The 22,323-nt window shown below is 48.2% G+C and overlaps 1 protein-coding gene across 2 annotated transcripts in view; it reads left to right on the top strand.

The window, feature by feature from the left end:
* The window catches only part of SLIT1 (slit guidance ligand 1), a 167,474-nt gene that overhangs the window by 17,339 nt on the left and 127,812 nt on the right, over positions 1 to 22,323 (top strand). For both annotated transcript variants that reach the window (XM_025983279.2, XM_072739663.1), the window contains exons 2-4: positions 5,482 to 5,553; positions 7,838 to 7,909; positions 13,010 to 13,081. In XM_025983279.2, the coding sequence (XP_025839064.1) occupies positions 5,482 to 5,553; positions 7,838 to 7,909; positions 13,010 to 13,081 (216 nt within the window). The remainder of the gene's footprint in view (positions 1 to 5,481; positions 5,554 to 7,837; positions 7,910 to 13,009; positions 13,082 to 22,323) is intronic.

Below are 22,323 nucleotides of genomic sequence, written 5' to 3'. Positions count from 1 at the left end.
GTGCAAATGGGGAAACTGAGGCATAGAGCATTTAAGCAACACACCCAAGGTTACACAGCTAGGGCAGGAATTTGAAGCTGGACAGTTTAGGCACAAAGGCTAAGCTCTTAGCCACTAGGAACACACATGGCTCAGCTGGCTGAGGACCCCCTGATGTTGCCGGTTAGGCAGAGCACATGGTCTTTGTACAGAGCCCCAGTGTTTCCTACCCAAAGCCTCCAAGTTGTTTCTCATGAGCATTTGGGGTGAGGGGTGGGCTTGACAGAGTTGGCAGGAGGCATCATGATTGGGGGGAAAGAACATGGAATCACATCCGCCGGGGTTTGATCGCAGCCCTACCCCTAGTTAGCTAAGTTGCCCTGGGCAATCGCTTCACCAGGTCTGTGCCTCAGTTTTCTCCTTAGCAAAGTGGAGAGAACACGACTCACCTCACTGTGAAGGTGAGGATGGAGTGAGATGAAGGGTGTGTGGAATTAGGCTCAGAACCTGCACATAGTGGGTGTCCAGGGGTGAGGAGAGGTGGATGTAGACTCTGGTGGCGAGAACCTCAGGGAGCCTGGGTAGCTCTTGGTCAGGGTTCTTCCTGGAAACCAGGCCTGGAACTGCACTGGAGGCCCACCCCATTTGGCTGGTCTGGCTGCAAAGGTCTTAAGGTCATAGCAGCTTCTCCCAGCTTCTTTTTTCCCCAGGCAGCTCGCTGGGGAGGGAGTCTCCATGGCAACACTCAAGGACCACCTGTTGGAGGAATCAGGCCCTGGAGAAAAGTGACCTCCTTGCCTCATTCCCGCAGCCTCTGCTGAGGTTTTGAGGGGAAGTGGTCGGCCCACGTTGGAAACTCGGTCCAGATGGGCTGCTCTGCAGACCGAGTGAGGGTGGGCTGCCCAGGGGAGGTCATTTCTTGGGCCCAAGTGGTGACAATGCCTTTTTAGCAGCAGCCCTCTGCCCTGGTGCCTGATGGGAGTTGCCTCTGCCTCCTGGTCTGCCTCCAGAGTGCTCTCCCCTGAGAGGAGGCACTTGGCTCCTGGGTTAGAGAGCAAGGCTGATGGGATGGGGTGGGCAGGGGCCTGTGGGCTTAGGTGTCCGTGGACATTCTTGTCTGGAAGCAGCAGGGCCTCCTGAGAGAGAGGCTGTATTTGCCTCATTGTTTGCCTGTCTATCCCACGTCTTTTCTTGCATAGGGGTGGAGTGGGGTGTAGGAAGTGAGGAGGTGAGGAGGGGTGGGGAAGAGGGTGGGCTAAGGGAGGGGTCCAGAGTCTGAGCAGTGGGGCTGGCACAAAAGGGTGAGAAGAGAGGCATGTGACTGTGACATGACACCAGAAGTCCCTGTGAGCCCTCCATCCCACCCAGACCCACCTCAGGGAATTCCATCCTCAGGGATTCCTTCCTGACTTCCATGTTGGGCCTTGCCTTGTTCAGACAAATCTTAAAGTTTCTCTTTGCCTCAGTTTTGTTGTCTCTGAAGTGAACAATTATTGAAGTCAATTGCCTTATATGTGGTTGCCATGAGGAGGAATGAGCCAATTGTCAGGTCCTCATGACTTGTGACTGAGTAATTCCATTTCTAGGAATGTATTCTTTCCACCATACTTTGTGTGGTGGTGTTTATAATTGAACGATATCAAAACAACTCAGGTGTCCAGTAACCAGGGATCAGGGAATGCCCCAGTAACTTGATAGATCTAAATCCAGGGATAATTGATGACCAGTCAAAAATCATCAGTGGGGAATGAACAGGGTAGAACCTTGTGGAAGGAGTACATACCATGTGTATCTCAGTCATCCTCATATCTTCAGGACCTTGCAAAATGCTTTACAAACAGTAAGTCTTCAATAAGTATTTATTAAATTATTTCAACCATTTAAAAATTGTGTCCAAAGAAAACAGGGTTGGAAGAAACTATTCCAAAATGTTAACAGGGGTTAATTCTAGGTGATGAATTTATGTGTGATTTTTTTTTTATTCTTCAGAAAATTGAAACAATTCAACAATGTACACGTATTACTCTTTATTTTATTTTTTTTCTTTGAGAGAGAGTGTGCATAGGTGGGCGAGGAATAGAGGGAGAGAGAACGCCAAGCAGGCTCCACACCTAGCATAGAGCCCAATGTGGGGCCTGATCCCAGGACCCTGAGATCTTGACCTGAGTGGAAATCAAGAGCCAGTTGCCCAACCAACTGAGCCACCCAGGCACCCCATATTACTCTTTTTATTTTTATTATTTTATTTATTTATTTTTTTTAAAATGTTATTTATTTATGATAGTCACAGAGAGAGACAGATAGAGGCAGAGACATAGGCAGAGGGAGAAGCAGGCTCCATGCACCAGGAGCCCGACGTGGGATTCGATCCCGGGTCTCCAGGATCGGACCCTGGGCCAAAGGCAGGCGCTAAACCGCTGTGCCACCCAGGGACCCCATATTACTCTTTTTAAATGCAATAACTTGAATATTACGTTGCTTATAAAATATAGATATAATTTAAAAATTCAAACAGTGCAGAAAAGTGTACAAAAGAAACTAAAGTCACCATTTAGCAGTTATAGGCATGAATATGTGGTAAATAGCCGCCAGGGACCTCGCTCTATGCACATAACAGGATGGACATGCGTGGGATTTTGCATGAATGAGCTCATAGAATACAAGCTCTCTTGTGATCATTTTACCACAAACTGTATCATGGACATCTTTCCCTGTCAGTACAAACTGATTTGTACTCTTTTAAAGTCTACGTAGTGGGCAGCCCGGGTGGCTCAGCGGTTTAGCGCCGCCTTCAGCCCAGGGCCTGATCCTGGAGACCCAGGATTGAGTCCCACATTGGGCTCCCTGCATGGAGCCTGCTTCTGCCTCTGCCTGTGTCTCTGCCTCTCTCTCTCTGTGTCTCTCATGAATAAATAAATAAAATCTTTAAAATAAAAAAATTAATAGACATCAGAGCAACACTCGGTTGACCTTCCAGCACATCTGTGAAACCAAATACTATGTAGACTTTTTTTTTTTTTAAGATTTTATCTATTTAATCATGAAAGACACACAGAGAGAGGCAGAGACACAGGCAGAGGCAGAAGCAGGCTCCCTGTGGGGAGTCTGATGTGGGACTCGATCCCGGGACTCTAGGATCATGCCCTGAGCTGAAGGCAGACACGTTCAACCGCTGAGCCACCCAGGCATTCCTGTTGACATCCATTTAAGTTTAACATTTTTGCTCTTGTGATCAGTGCTGATGGATCTTTATAATCAAAAAATTAAAACATTCAAAAATTCCTTCTGGTTTTGGGTTTGGGGATGAAAGTTTTGGCAGGAAACCAGCTCTGCTTGCAGAGGGAACCAGTTTGAGGGCTTGTTGAGGAAGTTCTCGATGCTTGAGGCACGACTGTGTGCTGAAGGGGTGGGTTGGGGTGCAGTGCAGGTGAGGCCGAAGGGTGGCTATTTCAGGAAAGAATGTTTGGTTCAAGAAAAAAGACCCTCAGGTTGAAAAGAACCTGTCTCAGGTGGAGAGGGCCTCCTCACAGCATCTAGGGTGGGAAACAGCTTGGTCTGGGGTACTCCTCAGTGGCTCCGTTTCCTTAGAGAGGCCTCAAGCCCCTCTGAGAAATCCTGTTAGAAAAGAGATGAGCAGGGAATGAGTTTTTCCAGGTGCTCCTCAGGATCAGGAGCCAGACTCAGGGGAAGGGCAGCGAGACTGATGGGTTGAATGAGTTATCAGCTTGTTACCAGGCTGGCCTGCTGGAAATAGCCCGGGCCCTAGGATCAGACGGCATGTCCAGAACTCTGCTCTGTCTTTGACCAGCTGGTGACCTCTGGAAGACACCTCACCTCTCTGAGGCACAATTTCCTCATCTGTAAGGTGGGTGCTGTAATTACTTTCCAGCCCCTTATGAGGCTGGAACACAGAGCCTGGTTTCTGGAGTATGTGAAAACTAAAATATGTGGTTTGTTTGTAGTAGATGCAACTCTAGATCATTGTCTAGGCCAAACACACTTCCTACATGCTTACAGGAGAGAGACCTTGCTGTTTTTCAAAGTAGCTGGGATTTGGGTTGACCCATGTTGGTAAGTGAGGAAGCTGGGCTGCAGGGGAACATTGTGTGTGTGTGTGTGTGTGTGTGTGTGCGCGTGCGCGCGTGTGCTTGTGCCCTTGTGTGCATGTGTGCGCTGGGATGGGGGTAGTTACGTTGTTGCCAAGCACATAAGTGACTGTGACGTGGTGAGAAAGTGGAGGAGGTGGCGTGGATGTGAACACGGAGCTGCCACAGGGAGACCGATGAAATGCGGAGGTGACAGCTGGGTGTGGGGCAGGCCTGATTGAGATTTGCTGTGTGTGGCCTAGTAGAAGAACTTTCTGGGGAGTGTAGTAGCTGCCTCCTGGGAGCACCTGCTTTTCCAAGGCTGCACTAGCTCCCTGTGAAGAGAAGTAGCCTGGCAGAGGCAAGTGAGCTTCCCTGGGAGGCTCAGCAGGGGCCAGATGGCCTTAAAGGTGGGGTCCCTGTCCAAAGTGCCCAGGTCATGGTTTGATAGGGCCAAGGAGGAACATGTGTAGCCTTGGAAAGGGGGATGGGCCAGAGGCCAGGGTGGTGTGGGGGGAGGAGCCCCTGCAGTTCAGGGCTGGCCTTGGGATCCAGACAATGGGCCCCCTCCCCTCCTTGACCTTGCCCTCCTTCCCTGACTTTGTGGTGGGCTCCTGCCTGCAGACCTCCCTGGCTCCCTGGCTCCTCTACTTGCTTTCACAGGCCCCTGTGATCTGGACTCTCATTCCCCCAACCCTGCTTCCCCCAGTTCCCGATGCCCAGCCTGTCTCGTCCCTCAGCCCCCAGATACTCTGGGGTGTTCTTTCCTGGAACATCCACCCCATCCCTCTCACTAGGCACATCTGCCTAGTGTTGTAGGCCTTAGCTTGAGTCCCACATCCTCAGTCTCCTTAAAATGACCCACCAGACCCACCAGGCTCTCTTCTGCTCAGAATCTGTACAGCTCCAAGGAGCCTGTGCCACGAGATGACAGCATTGGTGTCTGTAGGGGGCCCTTTCCCAGCACAGGCCATGCTCTTTACTGGTTTAGGCCCCATGCTACCCAGTGAGATAGTCACAGTTTTTATCCTCACCTTATAGATGGGGGGATCCTCTTGAATAGCCTCCAGTTGGCTAGTTTCCAAATTCCTCCTTGCATGAATGTCTTGGCTGTCCAATTAGCCTGAGCTCTTTCTGGGCAAAAGCCATGACTTCGGCTCCCACAGCTCTCCCAGCAGCAAGCCTGTGCCTTGTGCATTTCCCTGGCTGGACGTCTGCTGCAAAGATGGGCCTCAGCTTTTTGGGCCTTGACATAGACTTGAGGGCCCCAGGGCTTGGCTGGGAAGCACCCAGCCCTGTTGGTGAGATGACAGGCTGGAGTCTGGTGGAGAGGGAATGTGGAGCTGAGCCCTGGCTTGGTGGCCTGCCCTGGGCATCTCACTACTATCTCACTATTTCATTTTCTTTCCTCCACCAGGGAACTCAATGGCAACAACATCACTCGGATCCACAAAAATGACTTCGTGGGGCTCAAGCAGCTGCGAGTGCTGTGAGTATGGGCTGTAGCCCCACTCGTTACCTCCCTCCTGCCCCCTCCCCCCTTGACCATGGCCCTGTGCATCTGAGGCAGAGCCATAGCTGTGGGTTGTAGAGTCATAGGCCACCATGGGCCCCTCCCTGTGGAGTCAACCTTCGGAGGCCCTGAGGGAGGTGGAATGGAAGTCATGGTGAGTCCTGAGCCCGAGCAGCCATGACCTCGTACATGGCTGAAAAATTGGGCGTGGCATAGGCACCAGTGGCTGCTGCCTAGCAGGACCTGGCCTGGACAGATAGGGAGTCTTGTCCTGGAATGAGGGAAGACTGGTCGACCATGAGGAAGCTTTAGGTCTCTGGCTTAGTCTGCTGGGGCCACCAGCACAAGACCACAGACTGAGTGGCTTAAACACAGAAACTTATTATCTCACAGTTCTTGATGCTAGAAGTCTGTGATCAAGGTGTCATTAGGGTTGTTCCCAGTGAGGCCTTTCTTCTTGGCCACCTTCTTGCTGTGTCTTCACATGTCCTTTCCTCTGTGTATGTATAGAAAGAAGTCTCTATGTCTTTTCCTCTTCTTTTTTTTTTTTTATAAAGATTTTATTTATTTATTCATGAGAGACACACACAGAGAGAGAGGCAGAGACACAGGCAGAGGGAGAAGCAGGCTCCATGCAAGGAGCTCAACGTGGGACTCGATCCGGGGTCTCCAGGATCACACCCTGCAGCACTAAACCACTGCGCCACCGGGGCTGCCCTCTTTTCCTATTCTTATAAGGATACCAGTCCTATCAGATTAGGGCCCTACCCTTTTGACCTCATTAAATTTTGATTACCTCCCTACAGGCTCTGTCTCCAAATCACATTGGGGGTTAGGGCTTCAGTGTGTGAATTTTGAGGGGATGCATTTCAGTCTATAACAGTCTCCATAGTTCTTTGGATGCTGTGCCTCAGAAAGACTCCCCAGCGAGGCCACAACTACCCCTGACTCACCCATAGGTGAATGGGGACAGTTGAGGATAGAGGTGGCTGTCCTCAGGTGCCTGACAGTAGCAGATATTGGAGGTGGCAGGTGTGGGCTCTTTTGGGGTTGACCACTAGGCACCAAAGGAGCCACCTGCAGCATTTCCCTTGTCAAACTGGGCAGGGGTGAAGAGTGAGGAGGGGAAGGAATGGATCCCTTCATCTCTTCCTGGTCTGTGGCCCTCAGACACATGCATACATTCTGACACATTCAACATCAGACAATCATAGGGTCTTCACTCCTTACTTCCAGAGTAGTGCAAGCGTCCTTGGGCTGTAGTTTTTCAGAACTACTTTGCTGCTTTGAGAATCTTTGGTGGGGCTGGGGACTCTCTATCTTCTCTGGGGTCATAGCTGTCAGTCACTAGGTAGGGGTCTCTGCTGCTCTAGAACCCACTGACCTTTAACTCCTTCCCAGGCTCCAGGAATCTCTTCTGAATCTGGGAAAACCCTCCCTCCCCCCTGGCATCTCTCACCCACCCTATCCTCCAACATGAGTTCCTTAACAGCTCAGGCTTTTGGAAACAAGGTGGAAGAAGAAAAGTGTGTGGTTGAAGTTTCTGCCCCCTGCACTACCCCAGACCTCATCCTCTGAGGTCCACGTGGGACCTTAAGCCACCTGCTTAAGAATGGACAGGGGAGAATGAGGGGAGAAAAATACACTTGACCATCTCAAAAATTACCACACAACAAGCAAACTGCTTGCCAGCCGGATGTTCTGGGTTGTAGGGAGCGTTGGTGGTGAGGAGGTACAGTTTCATGGAGCCAGGTGATTGAGTTGGCAGCAGATGGGGCCAGGCGGTGTAGGGGTGCAGGCAGAGGGGGTGTTGTCTGCCAACTGCAAAGTGTGTTTGCTTCATGTGTGGGCTTTGCCCAGTTGGCACAGACTCCCCTCCCCCTGTTACTGACCCATCCCCCTGCTTTGCCCCTCGGACATGGGCGGAAGGAGGGCACGGGTGCCAGCAGCCTGGAGTTGGCCCCTGCTCCCTGGGTCCCAGTTCCTGGAACATGGAGCGGTGGCCTGGTATTCTGGTGTGCTGTGGCCACGGTGGCTGCAGAGAGGTCTGCATGGGCTCAGGGGCTGGAAGTACATCTTGCCGTCAGGGCTGGGTATGCTGAGGATATCTGTTGGGTTTGTGGGGCAGTTTTGTCAGCTCAGGCCAAGACCCGGGTCTGTGCATGTCTCGGGCCTTGCTCCGGCTTCACTGCCTTGCACCAGATGTTGCTGATAGTCCTTGTCCAGCGTCCTGGAGCTGTCTTTGTCTCTGCTTCCTCAGGCAGCTGATGGAGAACCAGATTGGAGTGGTGGAACGGGGGGCTTTTGACGACATGAAGGAGCTGGAGCGGCTGTGAGTATCTGTGGGTGCGGGCTCAGGGTGGAGGGGCCGTGCTGAAGGGATGCAACAGTTGAGCCTGGCAGCAAGGGCAATGTGCAGGGAGGGAACCGCATGCCCCACCTGCCTCCCACCTGCTGCTGGGAGCCAGGGGCAGCCACAGCCGTGGAAGTGGTCACAGCATCATCACAAGGTGACGGCGAGGACAGTGCAACTAAATGCAACTCTCTTTGTTGTTTTTGTCTGATAATACATTATGGCAAAAAATCCATGCAGTACAGAGGAAGTGAAATTCCTTCCTATAATCTTATATGCTGGGTGTGACCACTGTCCACACTACTGTTTGTGTGGCAGGAAGGAAGAATTTGTGTGCCAAGGGGACTGTCAGGGAAGACCCAGTGGCCACCTGTGAAGCTGTGTCTTGGGTGTTCAGTGCTACAGTACAGAAGCTAGAAGGTGGAGATGTTTTTGATTTACATGATTTGCTCCATACAGGGCTTTTGCATTTGAAAATGGGTCTTGATCAAGTTTTGCATTTCAGATTGGCAATAATGAAAAAAAAAAAAGGGGGAATGTGGTATGAGTGAGGTGAGGGGTCACACATTCACAGGGGTCACTGGTTTCACTGTTTTGCTTTGGTTTGGCTGTCAAAAGGTGCCAAGAGTCCTTGAGTTTGTATGCTTTGAACCAGAAAGTCCATTTTACTTTAAGGAAGGAATCAGAGATGTGGCTAAAAATTAATATGTCAGGATTTTCTATGCACATTATTTAAATACAACAACCAAAAAAATGGAGAAAGCCATTCTTGTGGAGACACAGGATATCAAGTCACATTTTTGAAGAATATTTAAGGCCATTAGAATGTTCTCACAATATAATATTACACGGAAAGGGCAGGAAATGACATATTTAAATCACATCAACTTACATGTATATAGAATACAGGAGGAGAGAAATAATTGGGAAGATTAATTTTCATTACATTGAGTGGTGGGATATCAGGTAACTTTAATTTTATTCTTTGGGCTCATGTTTTTTATGGGTTTTTTACAGTGAGTTTATAAGTATGATTATAGCTACAACTGATTGCCTTACTCTGTGCCAGGCACCAAGATAAGCTCTTTGCCCCACAATATCTCGTTTTTTTTTTTTTTTTTAAAGATTTTATTTATTTATTCATGATAGTCACACAGAGAGAGAGAGAGGCAGAGACACAGCCAGAGGGAGAAGGCAGGCTCCATGCACCGGGAGCCCGATGTGGGATTCGATCCGGGGTCTCCAGGATCGCGCCCTGGGCCAAAGGCCGGCACCAAACCGCTGCGCCACCCAGGGATCCCCAATATCTCGTTTAATCCTGAAAAACACTGTTCAGTGGTATCTTACAGATGAGAAACTGAAGTGCTTGGAAATTAAGGCACTTGTGTTATTAAGTGATTAAGTACAGAAGAGGGAATTAGAACCCAGATCATTTTGCCTCCAAAGCCTGAGATCTTGATGACTATGACCTAATACCTCACTATTGTCTTTTACTTCAAAGGAAGTAAGATATAAAATAAAGGGAGGAGAATATGGGTATCTCCTTGCCTTCCTGCAGCCTGGAAGAAAATCAAGTGGTCTTTCTTTTGAGTTCTTCATCCAGGCCTAAAAGTGAGTGATAAGGAGCCTGCAGCTAGAACAGATGATTAGTGCTGTGTTTGTTTTCTTTCAAAGGCTCCGAACAAAGTACATATTCCTGACCTGGCTGTGAGGGCCTGATTGGGACTGAATCCCCCCTGCAGCTCTAGCCTTGGTGCTGCCATGCCCTGCAGGAGGAGTAGGAGTGGGCGGGGCCTTCCTTGTTGAGTTCTGACTTGCCCCTGTAGAGTTGGTCCTTTTAGTTCCTTTCTTCTGGGGCAGGTTTTCTCCCCAGCAAGTTCATAGCAGGTGGTTCTTCTTGGGGTTTGTGACTGCCATGTCCCTGAGGCTGTCAAGTGCTTACTGTGGATGGCTGACACCCTCTCCAGTGGTAGATCTGTTAATCGTAAAAGTTGGGTAAAGCAGGCAGTCATAAAAACCACACATACTCTAGAAACATTCCATTTTAAGCTCAAACATGTAAGTGTGCATTTATTGACCCTCTTCCCCCACCTTTTTTTGCCAAGTCATTTCTTCTTAGTATGAGACTGGAGTTCTATATTGTTTTCCTTGCCTCCACTTCATACAAATTACTTGCTTGTGATTTTGGTTTTGGTTTCTTTAAGGTGAAGTGAGGTGTTTAAAAGGCCCTTAGAGGGGCACCTGGGTGGCTCAGCTGTTGAGCATCTGCCTTTGGCTCAGGGCATGATCCCAGGGTTCAGGATCGAGTCCCAAATCAGGCTCCTGCAGAGAGCCTGCTTCTCCCTCTGCCTATGTCTCTGCCTTTCTCTGTTGCTCATGAATAAATAAATAAAATCTTAAAAAAAAAAGGCTCTTAGAAGCAATTTGGGTGAAGAATTCTGAGTTGCTTCTCTTTTTTGAGATTTTATTTATTTTTAAAAATATTTTATTTATTTGAGAGAGAGAGAGAGAGAGTGAGAGAGCACAGAGGGGCAGTGAGAGGGAGAAGCAGACTCTCTGCTAAGCAGAGAGCCTGACTTGGGGCTCGATTCCAGGACCCCAAGATTGTTACCTGAGCCAATGGCAGATGCTTAACTGACTGAGCCACCTGGGCAACCCCTGAGTTTCTTTGTGACCCTCCTCCTGCCCCTGACCCAGTTTTTTATTTAATTCAACAGCTCTCCAATGAACAGCTTTTGGTTTATTGACTTTCTCCAAAGAGTCCAATTTAATTTTCACAGAGATGGCCTCTTCACATAACCATAAGCACCTCTGGTGTAGAGAGGTTTGGGAACCAGACGTACCTGGCTCTTGTAAGTGGTTACTGCAGACTCAAGTACAGAAGTGGAAGTGTGCAAGCCCTCTGGCCATGAGGGTCAGTGTGTCCTGGGCACAGAGGGAGTGTGGGATGCTCAGCCACCCTATGCCAGCTGTGGGGCGGTTGGTGTGTAATGTGGGGGAGAAGCTGTCTCCAGAACCTGGCTCTAGTACTTGGCGGTCATGAGGGTGAGTCACTCACCTCTTGACATCCCAGTTCCTTCAGCTGTCACAGAGACAGCTCAATAGAGTCCATGAACATTCAGAGCACATATAAGAGCCAAGCCATGTGGCAAGATGGTAGCAGTAAAACTTGCCCTCAGTGTTATTGCAAGGAAGAGACAGGAGGGTCTGTGCATGAATGGAAGCCGTTGTTGTCATACTCAAAAAACAAAACAAAACAAAACTGCACCTGTGCATTCTGCTTTCCCTCTGATGGTAAGATAATGTCTCCAAAACACTTGTCCCAGTGCCTGACACATGGGGAGGGCCAATGGGGACTGGTGACCACTACCACTGTCACTGTTCTAGCTACCATGCTCCTTCACCATGCTGGGCCCTCCTTCAGTGTCCTTTGGTTTTCTCCTTTAAACTGGCTGTTGAATTTTTTTTTCCTCTTCAGTGTTTTCAGAAATTGAAGCTGGAAAAATGAGAAAGTCTTGGGGGAAAACAAAACAAAACAAAAACCAGTGATTACCTGGCAGTGTAAATACAGGATTAATTTATTGGACAAGGTTAAGGAACTTGGGGTGATCTGATGTCCACTCCTGTTGCTTTAAGGATTATATTGGTGGTCCCTTTTTTCCCAAGGCAGTGATGTGTTTCCCTAGGAGTCTGCCCTTTTGAGTGAACTTATTCCAGCTGGTCTACTTGTCTGTGCCATGCTGGAAAATGGTACCTTTCTCACGTATCAGATGAAGGGTGACCTCCTAGGAGGTAACCATAGACCAGTTACTATTGGCCACAGACAACTTCATTACTTCCTCCCCCCCACCCCCTCGCACTTACCCAGCAACAGAAAGCTTTTGCTGAGTTGGTTTATCATCATCTGGCACTGTTAAAGGAGATGGTTGTATGAGATCCAAACTGTGCTGTAGTCTGGAGGGCAGGGGGTTGGATTTTACTGTTGCTTCTCTAGCCTTGACATGCACTTGGGGATCTTGCTGAAATGCAAAATATGAGTCAACAGATCTGAGGTAGAGGCTGGGATATTGTGGCTCTTATCAACTCCCAGGTGAAGCACTTGCAGATTCAAATGGACAACAGCATGAGTACCAAGGTTCCATACTTGTAGGTGTCACACCCTGGATGGGCTGGAGTCCTGTACTGCAGTGACAGAGAAGTAGTTGCTGATGGTGGCAAAATGAGTCTGGTTAGGTGTCATGGCTTTCCTAGGACACATCTGGGTTCTTTATAAATTATATCTTCTTGTCTGGGCCACATCCAGAACCAGACTTACTACTCCTGCCTGTGTTTATAAAACTGAAAAGTTGTTCTGTCCACCAGTAGAGCAATTAGAAATGATGGACATACTAGTCAGTCACTAAAAGTAAAGGAGTTATTCTCTATTGTTTAGCATGAGGAGACATCCACAAATTGTTGAGTAAGGAAAATGCAGGTGGCCCAATACTTTTTCTTTTGTTATTTAAGGTTTTTAAGGAATTAAGTATGTGTTTTCATAGATAATAAAAAAATCAATAAAGTTATTTTCATTTTGAAAAAAGACCTAAAGAAAATAATAAAAGAGAACTAAGTTGCCACTGAGTCAAATGTGGATGAAAGCAGTGAGGAATCAGAACCAGGGGGCTGGTCTTACCCATTAGGGTGTATCTCATATTTCAAATATAGTCAGGTGTGCAACCCATAAGCCAAGATAATATTTCAATCAGTGCCTTATGAATCACAGTGGGTCTTGCAAATGTAACATGATGATGGCGATAAGCATTAGGAGGAGACCATTTAAGGCGTTTACTGCCCATCAGCTTCTTGGCCAGGGCTTCCACAAGTAATCTGTGCTTGTCCTCCCCAAGTGTTGGATGGTGAACTCCCACTTTATAGAAACTGAACCCCAGAGAAGGTCATTTCCCTGGGGTTACACAATGACCTTTTTAGGATTTGAACCCTGTGCCCCTATTGCTCCAAACCCAAGGAGTTCTGAAAAGTTTTTTGATTTCCTGGACACTGAGGCACCTTCCAACTCTTCCTTTCTTCTTTCTTTTTTAGACGACTGAACCGGAACCAGCTCCACACGTTGCCAGAACTGCTGTTCCAGAATAACCAGGCTCTTTCGAGACTGTGAGTGACACTGTGGCCAAGGCTCTGTGTGTGGTCTTGTCCCTCACCCTGTGGGAGGGGCAGTGTCTGGTCAGAGTGCCCATGACCTCCTGCTCCTCACCCATCAGGAATCGTGCCAGGCATCAAAAGCCAGGCCCTTTCTCTGGAAGGTGCTGTGCAGTGTGTTTCTCTGTGGTTGCACCTGCCAGAATCCACAACTCATTCAGTGCTGTGTGTTGCCCCTGACAGTGCGGGTGTGAGAATGTTCTGGGGCAGGGGCAGGGGGAGGCATTCTTGTCAGCCATGATGCCAGGCTTTCCAGGGTTGAATATTTATTCATTCAGTGAAACCCTTCTTGGACCTATTTCTGTTTTCAGATTGGAGTAATGAAGTCTGGAAGCTTACCCACCATAGCATAAATTCATACTTTTATTTGCTGTCAGCATACTTCTTTCAAACTTAAAGGGTAGTGGCTAATTCTGCTGCTCTATGATTTGCTAAATGTGGCTATAATTGTTTTATCATCTATTTCATTTTGTGGGATCTTGGGCTGGACAGGATCTCAGAGATTATCTAAGGAATCTCCTCTGCAGTTCCTTAGCCTGTGGTCCTTCAGTCTTTGCTTGGCTACTTCTAATGATAGGGAGGGAGTTCATTACCTCCCCAGACAGTCAGTTGCATTATTGGACAGATTTGCATATTAGAAACATTTTCTAATTAGATTTGAGCCCTAAATCTGTTTCTCAACAATTTATGTTTTTTTAGCTTTGCCTTCTGTAAATATCTAGAACAACTATGTACTCTTGTTAGATTAAAAAAAAAAAGATTGATTTATTTATTCCAGAGAGAGTGAGCACACAAGTGGGGGGAGGGGCAGTGGGAGAGGGAGAGAGAATCCCAAGCAGACTCCACGCCGGGACATGGTTTTACTGCTGAAGAAAGTCAAGACAAAAGTCAAGGCTGGAGAGGTGAAGTGACCTCCTCGGGGTCAGTAGTAAAGCCCCTGTTGGACTCCCCACCAGTGCTCTTCATGGCTTCATATTTTACTGGAGAAAAGTGGTTCTATGCTTTAACAAATATTAGATAACTGGATTTTATATCTAAAGCGTGGCACAAGGAACTCCATTCAAAGAGTGGAAAAGCCATTGAAGAGGACAGAAGTCGGCTTGACTCCTGGGCTGGGAACCAGGGGAGGCAGTGGCCTTTAGAACCACTGGATGTCCTCACCCCTGCGGCCTGGGGTTGTCTTGGGGAGGGGGCCAGTCACCACTGAACAGAGGGACTTCCAGGATAAAGGCCTGCCTGATAGAAGGCTTAGTGGTTCTTTGGGGCATATTTCCAGGCTCTAGAGCCAGAACCTTTCCCCTGTGCCTATTGTTTTTTCTCTTTTAGGCAATTGGTCCCTAACTCTTGGCAGGAGATGTTTCTTATCTAGGAGCATAGCCGGACCTGGTGGAGGGAAACTATTTTCCTTAGCTCTGCTTAATATGTCTTAAGCTCATCTGTAAGTACCAGTGTGCCAGCCAGTAGGACTTTGGGGAGGACTCCTGTGCAGTGTCCCTGCTTACGTCAGGCTGGGACTTGAATTCATGACTGGGCCCAACCTGGTTCAGGGCAACCTGGCACCCCTCCAGTGCAGGCCATCTCAAAAGAGCACATCCTGGGGGAAATGGTTACACAAACCCTTTTACTGATCTAGTTATTTGTCCCTGGTGTCTGGCTCACTGAGTTTTTTTGTTTTGTTTTGTTTTTGTTTTTACCTTTGTCATTGTTATAGGCAAGGATGGAGGAGCAAGTGCTTAAAGATTTATTTGCTAATATTCTTTGTCTTACCTCCACCCTCAATCTATTGACTTGAGCATCTGGCATTGCCAGGCATCTCTGTTAACTCTCCCAGTCCACTTGGTCTGGCTGGGGAACACTTGGGCACTTCCAGTTCCAGAAGCAAAAACCCCTGCAGGCTGGTGATGTTAAGGGTGATCAGGTATTGTAAGGGAACAACTAGAAGACTTATAGGTTTCTTAGGACAGGAAGTGAAATATTGCTGGGACCAGACTGAGACGTGAAGGGTGTTTGCAGTTCTTTCTGAATATCTAATTATTGTCCTGCTGCTCCCTGCAGACCAGTGTCCTGGGCTTATGGGCAACATCTCATTTCCGCCATGATTTTGGTTAGCCTAAATGCATACTCCCCTCCTCCTTCCTGTGACCTTAGAGTTAATCCCCATGTCTCAGGTCTCAACCCCAGATTTCTGAGGAAAGAACCTGATTGGTTCATCTTTGGTCATGCAGTCATTCCTGGGCTGTGTTGGGGGTTTGTGGGACTGCCTGGTGCAAACTTAATAGGGACCCCACTCCTCCTCCAGGAACTAGAGGGGGACTACATTTGCTTTGGAGGCAGGGTAAGAGGGGAGACAGGGCCTGGTGCTTCTGGTCTCTCACCTGTTGACCTCCTCTCTGCTTTGAGGGAATCCGTTGCTAATCCTTTCCACCTGGAGCAAATCATGGACTTTCAGCAGAGACCGTTATGCTAAATCAGCATGAAACAGGTTTGACAGAGACCAAATGCGTCGGTAAGGTATGGTCACAGAATGTGTCAGGTGGTGCAGTCCATATTTAGGCTGACTTTGTGTGTGTGGCTGCCAGATGTTAAAATCCTGTTACTGGCCATTCTACAGTTGTATTTCTGCAGAAATACATGTTGGGTTTATCTGTCCATTTCATTCTCCTTGTGGTACCTGAGGCCTAGAGAAGTGACTTGCCTTGGACCACAGAGCAGTTTGGTGATAGGGTTGGAATTAGATACCAGGCCTTCCAGAGTCCTGAAATCTCACATTTGGGGATCTAGCCTAAGGGAATAATAAAACGCAAGCACAAACATGTTCACTGCAGCATTATTTAGATGTTTGAAATATAAAATATTCCTATTTTGATATATAGAATATGCCTATATTGAAATATAGAATATTGATTATAGAAATATATGTCCAGCTTTAGGGGAACAGTTAAGTAAATTATGGTATATCTGCTTGATTAAATACTTATATCATCATCAAATGTGTGGTCTTTATGGAAGATGTAAAGTAATGCAGATAAATGTTTGTGTTATCAAAAGCCAGGATAGGATGCAAAATTGTACTGACAATATAATCACTAAATAAATCACTCTAAAGAAGGCATGGAAAAGACTGTGAAATGCCAACGGGGGTTGTCTCTGGGTGACTTTTTTCTTTTCTGTGTTTCCCAGATGTTCTGTAAAAAGCATGTGTGATTTTTATGGTAGGAGACCTCCCAGCTTTTACAAGTGCTGGAAAGCCTCTGTGGTTGGGGTTACAGTAAGTGCTAGCTAGGTGACGTTGGAGGCCTTCCTCTAGCCCCATGGAGCCCTATTTTGCTCTTCTATCAGATAAAGAAAATTTTGGCTACCTCACAGGCTGTTGCAGGGATTTGAGGAAGTTGTAACCCACTCCCCTCGCAGGTGTAGACTCTGTGGCCTGTAGTAGATGCTCAGGAAATGTTAGGTGAATCCACATGAGAATTGCTTTGGAGGCGGCACTACAGCCTCCAAGCTGACCCTGTACTGGAGCATTTTGTCCACTGCTGGTGGTTCATCTGTACCTGTCTTTTATTTTTTTTAAGATTTTAATTTATTTTTCGAGAGAGCTAAAGAGAGCGAGCATAAGCATGAGTGGGGCAGGGGCAGAGGGAGAAGCAGGCTCCCCACTGACCAAGGAGCCCGATGCAGGGTTTGATTCCAGGACCCCGGGATCATGACTTGAGCTAAAGGTAGGTGCTTTACTGACTGAGCCACTCAGTGCCCCATTCAAGTCTGTCTTAATGTAGAACCACCCCCTTGATTGGCAAGGACCTCCCGCAACAGGTTTAAACTTTTTCTTTTCACGAGACGCTGTTTCTCATGAGGTGCACCTTGCAGAGGTACCCTAAGGGCTATCGAGGGAGGCTAGTGTGCTCACTAGCCTGCAGATAGCCACTTAAATGTGGCCTGGGACAGTCATTGCACAGGCTCGGGAGTTAATCTGCCTTTTGTACTCGTGGGTACTTTCCTGGGCAAGCATGGAGCAAGTAGATGAAGTCACCTCAGAAATACTTCTTAGGGCCCTGGAGTTACCTGTGTGTTCCTTGCTTCCTTGGAGATGCCTCCATTGAGGGTGAGCCCCGAGTTCCTGATCAGCACCCTCACTCCATCACCTCTGTAGAAGAGAGCGCCTGCCCACCTCTTGTCTGCAGGTGGAGGGAGTCAGGGCCCTTGCAGAACTGTGCCTATCCTGTGATGTCCTCTTACTGCCTGGGTCTCCCAGGACTGCCACGAAAGGTCTTAGGAACCACAGTTACAGTAATGATTAGAACAAGTGGAAGGTCATTCTGTGCCAGGCTCATGAGAGACAACCTACAAACATTATCTGATTTCATCATCAGACCTCTCTGAGGTCAGCATTTTCCCCATTTTACAGATGAAGACATGCCAGCTCAGAGGGTTTGTGATATGCCTAAGGTGCTAAGCCAAATTTGAACCCTGGTCTCTCTGATGCTAAAGCTCATCCTTCCATAGCTTTCATCCATCCTCCTTCACCTATCCAGCCTCTACTCACCATCCATCCACCTCCTGCATTCCTTTACCTACTTATTTACCCATCTACCTACCAATCCTCCCAACCCCATCAATCTGTCACATACCCACACCCCACTCAGCTGCACTCCTGCTTACCTATCTACCAGCTCACGGGTAAACCCACCCATCTGCCCATCTCTATACCTGTACCATTCCTCCATCCTCCCATCTCCTCCCACCCATCCTCCCATCAAACACACTCCCACCCACCTAATCCATCTGCCTACCCATCCATTCTTCCACTCATTAACCCTTCAACCTCCTCCCCCTATCCAACTCCCCACCCATCCAACTTCTCCCTACCCATGTACCAATCTACCTATACACCTATGCATCCACCTGCCCACCCATTCATCTAACAGTTACCCACGGCCTCATATGGGTGAGGTGCTGTTCTCGGTGCTGAGAACACTTGGACTGGGCTGTGTAAAACAGATGGGTAGGCACTGTCTCTGCAGGAGGGGAGAGTTTATCACCAGTGCTTTTTGAGAGCTATCTGCTAGTCTCTGACCAACAGCAGGATGGAGTGGGTGGGAGAAGATTCTTCCCTGGCTGGACCCCTGTCTCCTGCCAGGGTGGTTATATCCTGGTGGCAGGTTACTTGGATTTGGGCTGAACTTTATCACCTGACAGTCAATCACAAGAGAGAGTGTGGAGATGTTTCGTGGAGGCACACAGGGGTCAGACATATTTGAACCTGACAGCTTCTCTTACATAGTAAAACCCAGTCTCCATGTGTGTTTGGATGTTGGAGCACAGTGAGTGGCACCCTCTGTGCCTCTGTCCTCCCCGATCTGGGGAGGGGTCTGTGCTGCTGCCCTGCGATCCCACCTCTCATGGTGGCATTCCCTTCCTCATCCAGAAGCCACTTCTGGAAGCCCAAACCCAGAGGAACTGGGCTTCTTTTTAGCCTTGAAACCAATATGCGTCCGGACAAGATCAACCTTTTGTGTATCTGCTGGACCTGGAAGGGGTAAGGATGGGTGATTAAGGGCAGCAAAGGGCATTTATTTCCCCTTATTTATATCCCTGCTGTAAGGACCAGGATAGCTCATTAACAGGGCCCTGGTGGCTGGAGAGGCGTGGATGTGATATTCTGCAGGAGTCCTGTTGAAGAATGCCTGACCCTGCTGACCCCGTCTGGAGCTGGGTTTAATTAAACTGTCAGCACTGGTCAGAAGAACAAAGCCTCCCTTCCAGTCTTGGTCCCCAGCCCCCATCAGAGGCGAGAGGGCATTCTCTGCTGAAATGAAGAGCTGTTAAAAATGGATCTGTCTTGCCTCCAAGGGAAATTACCCGAAGCAGGAAGGTGACCTCGCTATTGTGACACGTCCACTCTCGGCAGCAGATCTTTGGAACTGAACCAGCTTACTGCTGAGGACCCTCGTGCATAAGGAATGGGGCTCCTGAGGCTGCCCCTGGCTGACTGGGGCCTCCTTCCTCCCAGAACCATTGCCTTAAGATACTGTCCCTTAGTCCCTAGGCTTCATTTTTTCCCAGGAAGGACGACCTTTGAAAGCTTTTCTCATGAGATATTAAGTCTGTGAGATGTTTCTGGTATTAACAATGGAAAGAAACTTCCTTGGTTCGACAGTTTGGGAAGTAGTGGGTCAAACAGGGTTCTTTGTAGAGGGACTATTCAGCCCCTCTAATCAGCTATGTGCCCTTTAAAGCACTTGTCCTGGGGGACATGTAGGGTGTTGCAATGCTCAAACTAGATCTTATGGGTCTAGTGTCAGGAACTTGCTGAGTTCTGACGATAGGGGTCAGGGCTGACTCAAACTCAGGTCCTTCTGACCTCAAACCCATGCATCTACCTCTAACTGTTAGTACTCTAATTAGTGAATAAGAGTTGTCTAGGGGAGTTGATTAAAATGCAGTTTATCATCAGAGATGCTGAGTTAGTAGATGTAGAAGGGCCCAAGAATCTGCATTATAATCAAGCCCCTCTTTATCTGGTTCATACTTTGAGAGACCTTGCTCTCGGCACACTTGGATGAGTCTTAGGTAGGTACTCTTGTACGATTAGAGCCATGCTTAGCCTCTGCCCGGCCTGGTTCTGGTGTGAGAGCCACACTAACAAAGACCCTCCCAAGGGCAGACACTTTACCTCCCGCAGCCACACAGAGAACAATTTGGGGATTATGAGTTAGCAATTATGGAGCACTCTGAGAATTCAGAGTGCTTTCCAATCATTAAATCTGTGCCTGCTGTCAAGGCTCAAGTGAAAAAGGCAAGCGTCCCACTGGGCTGGCCGGGAGCCTCTGCAGAAGAGGGCAGCCAGCCCAAGATTGACATCCTGAGTGCCAGAGAGGGCTGATGCGCCCAGCATGGTTTAATGTCCTAAACACAGTACTGGCCCCTGGGTCTGACCCCGCTGCTTCAGAACCACACAGGCCTTCACAAATGAAGACAGCCAAGGCCTGGAGGAGGGCTGTGGGGAAGAGCAGTGGATGGGTCACCCCCTGGGAGAATGGAGAGTGCTCTGCTGGGGGCGTTTTACAGAGACTCAAAGGAATGAAAAGTCCTCTCCTACACCATTACAAAAATCAGCATGGAACAAACTGAATTCATAAGCATTGAGAAGATTCTGAACAGAGAAGAGTGCACACAGAAGGGGGCTGTTGTGAATAACTTTTAGGGGAGTGAGGGTTTTTTAAAGCCGTTTCAGAAATTTTATAAATAATTTTGCCATGCAGAAAGATAAGGCTTTAAAAACATTAAATAAAGCATTTACAAATGCTTGAGCTGCCATTCAAATATTTTTTAAAAGTAAAGTTTAAGGGGGGCCTGGGTGGCTCAGTTGTTTAAGAGTCTGCCTTCGGCTAAGGTCATGATTTTACAGTCCTGGAGAAGAACCCCACGTGGGGCTCCCTGCTCAGTGGGGAGCCTGCTTCTCTCTCTCTCTCCCTCTTCCCCTCCCTCTTGCTTGTGCTCTCTTTCATGCTCTTTCTCTCAAATAAATAAATAAAACCTTAAAAAAAGTTTAATACCAAAGCAACATGTAATTGCCATAGAAATAGTATTTAGCATTTGTTAAGCCCTTATGCACCAAACATTTTCTGTGGATTTTCTCATTTTAATTGTCACAGTCCTATGCAATTATTATTCTGTTTTACAGTGGGGAGAATTGATGCATAGAGGGATGAAGTAATTGGTCGCATAGCTATTTGTTGGCAGATCCAGGCTTTGAATGTAGGGCATGCTCTAACCCTCCACCCTCTAACCTTCCTATTGTGATAGGAAATAGAGAAATGGGAGGAGGAAAGAGATTCCCCAGAGTCTTCTGGGGAGATAACTTTTGAGTCAGGTGTTGAAGGAGGTGGGAGATATGGATGGATGGAGAGGATGCAGTTGCCCTATGTGCAGGGGCCCCACAATTCTGGAGTGTTTTATTTTATTTTATTTATTTTTAAATTTTTATTTATTTATGATAGTCACAGAGAGAGAGAGAGGCAGAGACATAGGTAGGAGGAGAAGCAGGCTCCATGCACCGGGAGCCCGATGTGGGATTCGATCCTGGGTCTCCAGGATCGCGCCCTGGGCCAAAGGCAGGCGCCAAACTGCCGCGCCACCCAGGGATCCCCAATTCTGGAGTGTTATATGGACCTTGGCCCAGAAAGAGGTATAGACGGTCTCTATTTTCTAGAGTGAAGAGTTTGGAATGGGTGCTAGGCAGAAGGGGACACAGAGGATTCTTATGAGCAGAGTGACTGAACAGAGGGTAAATGTCATCTTTCCTCAAAATCCCACTCCTTCAACGAGGGCCTCTCCTCCTCCTCTTTCCCCTCCCAGTTTCTGTGCCTGAGAGGTGAGGGACAGATGTGCCTCCGTCTCTCCCTAGGCTGGCCTGAAGTGCCACTTCCGAGTCACAGATCCTCAGTTACCCCCTCCCCAGGCAGAACTGACTATTCCCTCTTCAGAGCTTTCTATGTTTTCCTTTATAACTTTTTTTTGGTGGCAAAATAAACATAACCTAATACTTACCATTTTAACCATGTGTAAGTGTGCAGTTCATTGGCATTAACTACACTCACATGTAGGGTGGCCATCGGTGTCTGTGGCCCAACTGCCTCTTCACCCCCAGTAGAAACTCTGCGCCCGCTAAACTCCCCATTCCTGCCTCTCCGCCAGCCCTGGTGGTCTCTCTCTGACTTTCCATCTCTATGAATTTACCTATCCTAAGTACGTCATCCATGTGGAAGCAGACAATATTTGATCCTGGGCCTGGCTTATTTCACTCAGCATGGCGTTTTCAAGGCCCATCCATGTTGTAGTGTGTGTCAGTCTCACTCCTTTTTACCACTGAGTTATCCCCAGGTGGGGCCCTACTGTATTTGGTTTCCACCAGGTACAATTGCTCGCACTTGTCTGAGCACCCCTTGCCATGTTCCTCATGACCCCTGTGTCCTGCTTCCTCTATCAGACGAGGCAGGGATGAAGGCCCGCCCGTCCTTATTTCCACAGCACAAGTGGGTTTAGCAGGGCTGGCAAGCCGTGTCTTTCTGGTGGCAGACACTGTCCTGAAGGCGGTGGGAGGAGAGTGAACATCTTCTGCTCATCATACGGGGCGCAGGACTTCCTCCCTCCCTTCTCAGGGCTCTGTGCTTGTGTGTTGTGCCGCCGCTTCCTGG

The sequence above is a fragment of the Vulpes vulpes genome, chromosome 15 (genome assembly GCF_048418805.1).
Source record: "Vulpes vulpes isolate BD-2025 chromosome 15, VulVul3, whole genome shotgun sequence".
NCBI lineage: Eukaryota > Metazoa > Chordata > Mammalia > Carnivora > Canidae > Vulpes > Vulpes vulpes.
This window is presented reverse-complemented; position numbering and strand designations above follow the sequence as displayed.